This window comes from Sinohyriopsis cumingii, chromosome 10 (genome assembly GCF_028554795.1).
Source record: "Sinohyriopsis cumingii isolate HCF-2022 chromosome 10, ASM2855479v2, whole genome shotgun sequence".
Classification (NCBI taxonomy): Eukaryota; Metazoa; Mollusca; class Bivalvia; order Unionida; family Unionidae; genus Sinohyriopsis; species Sinohyriopsis cumingii.
The window spans coordinates 4,243,300-4,253,057 of record NC_142970.1 but is presented as its reverse complement, the minus strand read 5'-3'; the positions used below and the strand labels follow the sequence as shown (position 1 = coordinate 4,253,057).

Below are 9,758 nucleotides of genomic sequence, written 5' to 3'. Positions count from 1 at the left end.
ACAATAACGAAGACGAAAACAGGTAACAAGCACAAATCATGAAAACGGCACTAAAAACGGAACAGCTGCTTCTAGCCGGTTAAGCGATAGCGGCCATCTTGTTTCCTTTACCTTGTTCTTCTTATAAGTAATGTAAAGTATTAATATGTAGATATGTATGTATGTCATAAAATCCATTTATACCATTGTAAATGTTATTAAATATGATTGAAGATACTACCACCAGTAATAATAATAAATTATTATTATTATTATTATTATTATTATGTAACATATTTTCACATCTGAATACAGTTTGTGGTCTTTTTACAGTTTGTTTATCATTCACTCTATCTCACATTTCTGACATGACGTCTCTCTCTCTCTCTCTCCTAAATTTCTGCCGTAACGACACAGCTCCCACCCAAGCATCAGCAAGTTCCCAATGATATATGCCTCGCAAGACGGTTTTCACTCGTTACTCTTACCATGTGGTGATGCTGCTTTACACGCATGCGTGGGTAATTCAAATCTGAGGGCAACAGCCGATGAATACTCAGGTGTTCTGTTCTGACAGGGATTTATACTAAAAAAGTGTGTGTTCTAAAGGATTTAACGCTGTGGATCATTAGAAGAAGGATTATACTTATCGCCTGGATACAAAGGTTAGTCTAAATAAATTTATTAATTAATAGCGCGCTGTCCGATCATCCGAAGATACATAGTGCGGACGGCTCAGCACGAGTGGTGTAGAATAACGTTGGTCTCCGCCGCCAGTCAAAAAAAATATAAAAAAAAGGTGGAGAACAACTTGCTGGTCTAGTGCCCTAGGGTAAGAAAGACCAGGGCCTCTCCTAGTTTTTGTTCAAACAAAATTTTATTTTTTTAAAATTAAAAACTGTTGTTCGGCCCGGGCCCTCTTACGAGCCCGGAACCCGAGGATATATCCCCAGTTGCCCCCCCCCCCTCCTCTTGTCGGCCCTGGCTAGATTCAAACAGTTTATTCATGTGATCTGGACTGATGGCCTCAGCAGTTTTGAGGTTATGTAAAACGCTTGCAATTATGAATTCTACCAAACAGCAGACTTCGTATGTCTGTATGTTTATCCCTCTCAACATGTTTGTATGATGGGGCCCCGAGTGGCCGAGTGGTCTAAAGCGCTCTTCGTTACGGATCACTGCCATCTCACCTCTGTCTGCAGCGGATCGAGTCTAAGATTCAGCCAATGTGGGTATGTGAGAAAGCTTGCCAGTAGCTTCTCGTGGGTCGGTGGTTCTTTCCGGGATTTTCTCTGGTTCTTCCTCCACCATTAATACTGGCCGCCATGTATAGCCTATCATGTGCTGCAAAATGGCGTTAAACCCCACAACAGCAACAACAATGTTTGTATGATGTGTTATGGAGGTCAGAGGAAACATAAGTTACTTTATGAGCTAATTTCATTTTGTTCTATCTCTGTTATTATTGTTGTTATTGTTGTTGTTTGATTATAAAACAATTCCGACATGCACAGCATAAGATAACTACAGTTTCTCCTCTTGAAATGTAGTTCCTAACACGTAGAAACACAACCAAACTGAGATACGAGACTTAACGTTAGCTATATTTCTGTGTAGCGTGGGTGAGAATACATGATGTTTGCTTTTATCCCTCGTGACTAAAACTTATTAGATTTCCCCGGTTTTCTTAGATATGCATTAACCTGTTAGACAAGTCATTTCACGCGCATGTCATATTATCTCGCCATTTTGACCCCACATGTCCTTCACGCTGCTTGAATGAACCATTGATAGTTGCATTTCCAACAATAGTGATTTATCGATCAAAACAAAATGCACTTTCATTGATGTAGGAGATTGTGACTTTGTCGATGACAAATTTTTTTTTATACGTTCTCATGAAAACGATCAAATCTTAGTATATTGTCGCCAAAGGTTTGCGATAATGCGCAGGGAGTGATGATAACGTTACAGTGTCAGAAAATACTCGGGTCATTACTTTATTGGGATGCGTTCTCAGTATATACTTGTATATACTTGTGCCACTGTATCACTGGGGTGGAGTGGCTAATAGGAAATAGGAATGAGTGCCAAGTATGTACTTATGTCATACCACTCGGGGTCACTGATATGAAAGAGTCTTAGTACATACTTGTCTCATCGTTCAGGTTGGCTGATGTGGGTGTATTCGATACTTCTGTTTCTAAATCTTTTCAAAATTCACCAGGTTTCCAACAGTTCTTAATAAATGATTTTAGTATCTCTTTATGTATGTATGTATGTCTGTATGTATGTATGCATGTGCGAGCGTGCGTGCGTGCGTGCATGCATGCATGCATGCATACATACATACATACATACATACATACATTCAAAGAGTTCTATTTTTAAAGAATTCGATATATTATAATCTATTTGCAAATTCACAAAATTTCACAAATTCCACTCCGAGGTGACACATTTCTAGTCATAGTTGACATATTCAAACAAGCAAGAGGAGTTAAGAAAGTATGAGACTGCAAATTAAAAACGACAAACGTTACCAAAATTAATGTGATGCAAATGATCCATATGCCTGACGTTAACGGAAAAAATGTGTGTGTGTGTGTGTGTGTGTGTGTGTCTGTGTATCTGTGTGTGATTTCGATTTTTAACATAGCTTTAACAATTGTTCAATGATATTGTTACGATGTCTACAGTGTGGCAATTTATTAGTGATGTCTGGCACTGGGGCATAATGGCTGCAGACATGTAGCATACGGCCTACCCAGTCACATTATACTGACACCAGACTGACCAGTCCTAACGCTAGCCTCATAATGCTCAGCACCTAGCGAGGCAGGTGCTAGCAGTATTTTTGTCTTTTGGTAAGACTCGACCGAGGTTCTAACCGCGACCTCCCGCATCCGAGGCAGACACTTTAACCACTTAGTCTACCTGTAATATATGCGAATTCTTAGAAACTAGAGCTACTGAACTAAAGTAAACAATGGTGTGCATGTTTAATATGTATATATAATGCTAATTTTATTGAGTGGGGACTCTGCATAATGTTTCCCTTTTCTATCATGTTAGGCTTTCATAAAAGAATATCATGTTTAAGGGAGATTCAATCTTTCTAGATTTCTTTAGTAGAAAGTAAACACCGAAACAGCAACATGAATTAGAACCCACGCTTACAAAGTGAATAAATTAAGCTGCATTATAAAAGTGATTTTGTGAAATTTTCGAGATCCGAGATACCACCTAAATGTTTTCACCTCTTGACACAGCATAGATTTTATATATCACCTCTTGACATAGCATAGATTTTATATATCACCTCTTGACATAGCATAGATTTTATATATCACCTCTTGACATAGCATAGATTATATACATCACCTCTTGACATAGCATAGATTCTATACATCACCTCTTGACACAGCATAGATTTTATATATCACCTCTTGACATAGCATAGATTCTATACATCACCTCTTGACACAGCATAGATTTTATATATCACCTCTTGACATAGCATAGATTTTATACATCACCTATTGACATAGCATAAATTTTATACATCAAACATCGTAATTACAATCGTCAAGATGTGCAAAATGACATGAGAAATGTGGGGAATAATATTCGAGAAATACTAATATCATGCCAATACTTTCACCATTAAAACTTTCAATGCATTTTATTTCTTGCATTTGCAGTTTTTATGTAGGTCGTCTCTTTTAACCAACTCAATTCTTCTAGTTTTTATGGTCCTGAATGTCCGCCATTCTGCACAAGTTGTGAGACCTTGCAAAAATCTCTTGGGCAGTTTTAATCTTTGCATCAATTCGAAATTGTACTTTTTATCCGCGTGCGAAAATCCTTCTTTGTTCCCACCTTTACTCGTGGTTTGGTGTACTGCTGTCAGCGTTTCCGTCGCATCAATAACGATGGTCCCAAGATCGCACCTTGCGTGACCCACAATCCAATTATCATACCCTGCACGGCCAATGACAAACACAGGAATCTTACCCCACGGAAAGAATCTGTTAGTTATAAAGTAGTCTTCAGCATCAATTTCGTACAATGATCCTCGAGATCTCGCGGATTCTTTGACACCATTTATTTTTCTTACTTCCTCACTCGTCATATTGAGAACATTGATTCTTCTTCCGATTATAAGAATACTGGCATCGTGAAAATTGTCTGATACACTTGATACATATTCTAGGGTCTCTAAAATGTCTTCTGTCAAAAGTATATCCCCATTAAAATAGCCATACCATGATGTGTTATACAGTTTGTTTGCTTGTACATACATCTCCTTAATAGTTGGAATTCCGCTTTCAGAATAGTTGAGGATAGGAAATAGATTCCAGTCAGTAAGATTAACTTTGTCCGTGGCAGACGTTTCCTTTGTGAAAACAATTAACTGCGCATGCGGTCTGAACGTTTGCCAATTATACAATGTGTTATTAAATACCAATACTTTATCAGAATCAACTGTGTAATCGGTTTTAAAAGATGTAAAAAGAGTTACGATTGGATGATTTTTAAATCCATGATTCACATCATTAACCAAAGATATATTTGAATTCAGGTCAGAATTCCTCACTGGCAAAACTGTTGACCAAGCTATGACAAAGTTGCCAAGTTGTTGCGGAGATAACTCTTTATTTTCATCCTTCAATATATTTTCAGACTGACTAACTCTTCGTTTCTCGTATATGTATTTCATTTCAAATAATAGAACCACAAACGTAATAATGCATGTGAAGCCCAAAATTGGTCGATACTTGACAATAGTCATTTTTATGAAATTGGCTCGTCTATTTCAAAACTCCTTCGATTTTACTTTAAAACCTGCAAAATAGAACACATTATGAGAAAGAAAAAAAATAAAATGTGAAAATACAGATAGTCATTTTGAATAGATTAGGTATAATTTTGACTTTTTAAAACCTTGGAACTTGAGAGTTATACCCACACCTTTTGAAAGAACAGTCGATCCCCACCACACTATCATCATCATCATCTTCTTCTTCATCATCATCATCATCGTCATCATCATCATCATCATCATCATCATCATCATCTTCTCTATTGCGTTTAATGTTTTCACATAAGCTGGTTAGTGTAGTGTTGCTATGACTGCTACAACAAACATTACCAATAGTACTTTCAATATAGTATAATCAAAACACCAAGAGACAGTCCCATATTGTTAACACGGCCCTGCGATGGCACGTTTGTAAGCATCTCGGCCTTACAATTAGACTGGTACTATTTCGAAACTTACCATTAGATCAGCTTACTTCTAGATGTGCCCGAGGGCAAAGCTCTTTAAAATCCTTCCCTAGATATAATCGTCTTGTGATGATGTATCGTGAAACACCAGAGAAAAGATTTGTATATTAATGATATAGACTATACGCGACGGTGTCATAAGGAGTCATGCATTTGTTAGGTTTATTTATCTAGATCGTCTGTTTGATTGCACACAATCAAATCAAAGCCGTCATTCATTATTGAGAGCTGGAGATTGTTTTAACACTAGGCCTTCCTCAAAGGTTATAGGTCAATGTCATTAAGACTTCACGAAATGTAATTGTTCGAAAGTTCCATGCAGTTATCGAATTACTGATTTTACAGCAAGTATTTCAGTTGCAAAGAGAGAAAAAAAAATCAATACAGTTGTGAAATCAACCTGTAAATCCACCTTCCAATAACCGTACACAGTACGTGTTTGTGATAACGTAGGTATGCTCCCAAAATCGTCCATACAACTCTCTTTAATGTGGTCGTACCGATGTGCACTCAGGATTGTATCGCATTTATTCATTGATTAATTTATTTATTTATGCAATAATGCATTGTATATGAACTATGTATTATACTGAATATGTGGGGTTTTTTTTGTAAACGTCAAATCAATAAAATTGTGTTCTGTTTTGTAATCAGGACCCCCCCCCCCCACGTGGATCACATTCTGAATTCCGCATGCTTTTCAATCTTCAATAATGATCGGCCTTTGAACACTGATTTCACAAATACTGATTTTAATTTAAATGACGGATTTTAATTTAAATGACGCAACCTTTGACTCACCAAGTACAAATTAAAACAACTTGATAACAAGTGTAACAACAATAAGTACATGATTCGGGGAACATCACCAGGACTTCAAAACTTGACAATCTCAAACTTTCTCTTACAGTTAATGGAGTATGTAAATACAACGATGACTGTGGGAAATCCGTATGCTGTCAGCAAGTAAGTTTAGTCCTCACAAATTGAATTAATGGATACAATTAAAAGATATATCCCATAACAAACAGGACACTTAAATTTTATAATTGTTTATTCCCAATGAGAGCTTATTTCCCTACGGTATGGTGAATAATAGGCAGGATTTACAGACTCCAAACCAAACGGACAACACGTGTCCATTATTATAATAGGGTTTGTTTTCAGACCTTAAATTGCATAAAATTAATCAAATGGTTAATTTTCAAACGCAACCATTGTTTGTCAACAATGGAACTACATCAAAATGCCTCCAAAATATTTCAATATATGTCTAATCATTACCTACTGAGATGAACAAAAACTAGTAAACTTTACTAACACCAACCCAAAGCTGAATCCATTACAGTAAAGGTCCCAGTAAACTATAGTCTTTATAGGAAATTCACTTTCCCCAGATGAAAAACAGCTGAAAATATCAAAAGCTTCAATAACTGATTTTAAAACAAGCATATCCCTATGAATTTGTAGAAATTATCAATGTTGGTGTTTGTATTATGTATAAGTGTGTGATTCAAGTTGAATACCTTAGCAAGACAATAATGAATTTAGTGCCCTAGTCACACGCTGCTTACTTCGATACGAATTATATTCCTTTATACTGATTCTTAAAGCACTTTTAAATTTGTCTTTGAATATTTCATTTTATCTTTCTTTCCTTTTGTTTTACGATAAAGCAGGCCTCATGGGAGAATAGACATCGTAAAATGTGAGTAACCCTTTTTAAATAAAATCTTCTTCTTCTTCCTATTATTTTATTATTAGTAGTAGTACTAATAATATCAGTAGTAGTAGTAATAGCAGTAGTAGTAGTAATAGTAGTAGTAATAGCAGTAGTAGTAGTAATAGTAGTAGTAGTAGCAGTAGTAGTAAATACTTTCACAGAGAAGGTTTTAATGAAAATACAAATGAACAAAGGATGATCGTAAATACTACATAAAAATCTCAAACAAGTGTACCTTAAAGTCTGGATGAGCAGCGGTCGTCGTTGTAATACAAGGGTCGCGGGTTCGAAACCCGCCCAGGACATCCCGGATCATCTGTCTCAGTATCTCCTTATGAAAGGTACTTAACCCTTCCTCCCTAGAGATGGCATAGCCACAGTTGAGTTAGAAATAACATTTATAAAATAAAATCACCTAAACACAATATCAAACTAAAATAAATCGTTATGAAAAAAGCTCATCTTCCACAAGATTTCATTTTACATGCATCCTAGCGTTTCGACTTGTACCTTATCACGGACGAATCATATTTTATATATCGGACTTGGATATATGTCCCTGGTACCTAATCAATATCCAGTATTGTACTAAATTACTTGTATTGATGTCACAGTCTGTACAATGTACATAATCATAACTCTATGACACTATTATAGATGAAAGCTATAAATGAAAACGAAGTTCATAATTAGATTTGACGCAGATGTCTAAGGCATGAAAGACTTGACACACGATATGAGGTAATGTTTACGTCATAACATGGAGTATATTATTTACTGAATAAAGGGTGAATTAGTCCAAAATGTTCTTCATGTAGGTTTTCACCAAGTTGTCACTTACAATGGTTAATAATGCAGACCGACTGTCACTGATTTCTACACTAGTTTCACAGCGTGGTTATAAATAAAACAGTCGTGCATTTCAAACAATCACCGTCTAAAAATACTGATCATAATACACGAATGCATAGAAAACGTTTGGTAACCAGCCAACAGTCCGTAGAGACTAGTTGACACCATGCTAATCCTGAAATATAATCACGCTATATAAAGGACTGGCTACCAAATTTGTCAGAACAAATAACCGTTATATCCCATGAAAAATTCATTATCTTGATTTAACAGATTTAAAGAAAATAACCTATCTGAAAGAAAATGGCCCCTCTCCATCCCCACTAAAATTAAATCACAGGACCATTAAACATTGAATGTAATTTGATGCTTGCATGATCGACATGTTTGATACAAATTCACAATGCCACCACCACTGCCCACTCCCTCCCCCTCCTTGTTACTACCGTTTGACAGCCGTTGCATGTGCAAATAGTGGATCCAACAAGGAGAGTTACCAGGTAAGCGCCCGTTATGCTTGCTAGATGACTAACGAGCCAGACACGTAAATAAACGAATGAATGAATGAATGACGTCACTATAACCAATTGTTATAGCTGCAGCTGCAATAATTTTCACAACCATTAGTTTGTTGTTGGGCTTTTTATTTGTGTGTGTGTGTGTGTATATATATATATATATATATATATATATATATATATATATATATATATATATATATATATATATATATATAACCCAGCTGCAAATCAACACTTAAGTAGGTAACTTTATCTCAGAATGACCAGATAATTTTATTATATTTTTTTAATATTTTTATCTTATTCATGGAGCATGTGATTTAAACCTTTTCGTTTGGATTACGGACTTAGCAATATCTATAACTGAAGCTCCGAATTTATAATTAGAAACAACAATAAAATAATCCTGACAGCGGAAAAAAACAGTGCATTTAATATTTCGCTAGTAAATCGTTTCAACACAAACAATCCCGCTCCGGTGGCCTAGTGGTTCGAGCGTCCGTCTCGGAAGCGGGAGGTTGTCGGTTTGAACTCCGGTCGAGTCAACCAAAGAGTTATAAAAATGGTACTAACAGCTGCATTGGTAGGCGGTCAGCATTAACAGGTTAGTGTTAGGACTGGTCGGCCTGGTGTTAGGATGTGACTGGGTAGGACATCATGCTAGATGTCTGCGGCATGATGCACAGTGATAGATATCAATATTAACCACCACACTGTAGACATCGTAGCTATATGACTGAAAAATTGTTAAAGCTACGTTAAAAGTCCTAATCACACACACACACAGAGCACAGCACAAACACGTACATAACATTTCTGTCCCACGATGTTTTGCACATACCCGGTAATGCAAAGTAGTACAACAATAACAACCTCGCTATCTTCACTGGTGTTTAATAAAACCCATCACAAATAAATGTACCCGCTCTTCTCTAAACGATAAATACTTACATTACAGCACATAGTACAGTCTACCCGCTGTCTTTTTGATAGTCAAAGACAAAGCCGAATCTGCAAAACATTCCGCCGAACTGTACGTCAATGTTGTTCACTAACACAGGTAAGCGACAGCGCATGACTCGGGTTAGTCACAAAATTAGGTTTTACAGGTTGGCATATAATAACAAAACTTATGTGTTTCAGGACACTCTTAGCAAACAGTACTCGAATAACAGGGATTGTGTCGTCTCTTTTATCGTAACATGGCTTTAAGTGTGTTGGTATAAAGCAATTTGATATTCCAATGCTGTTGGTATATCAAATTGTGATCAGCCATGGCCCGTTATAACACATATGTAAATATTGTTTTAGCAGCATGTTATGATAGAACGGTAGGCTATTTCTTCTATGCTCTTTAAATCACTGATGAATTTCCACTGAACAAATCAATT

General features: G+C 36.3%; 1 protein-coding gene across 2 annotated transcripts; it reads right to left on the bottom strand.

The window, feature by feature from the left end:
* Nucleotides 1-239: 239 nt before the first annotated feature.
* LOC149789511 (uncharacterized) lies at nucleotides 240-9,472 on the bottom strand. 2 transcript variants are annotated; one of them, XM_089971558.1, is made up of 3 exons: nucleotides 9,319-9,472; nucleotides 7,230-7,353; nucleotides 240-4,827 (listed from the first exon to the last, which is right to left on the bottom strand). In XM_089971558.1, exon 3 carries the CDS (start codon nucleotides 4,772-4,774, stop codon nucleotides 3,665-3,667), a length of 1,110 nt encoding a protein of 369 aa, XP_089827684.1. In that variant the 5' UTR covers nucleotides 4,775-4,827; nucleotides 7,230-7,353; nucleotides 9,319-9,472; the 3' UTR covers nucleotides 240-3,664. The 2 variants fall into 2 exon arrangements, with proteins under 2 accessions (XP_089827684.1, XP_089827685.1); XM_089971559.1 differs by lacking the exon at nucleotides 7,230-7,353 and having other exon boundaries at nucleotides 9,319-9,466.
* Between the last annotated feature and the right edge of the window lie 286 nt (nucleotides 9,473-9,758).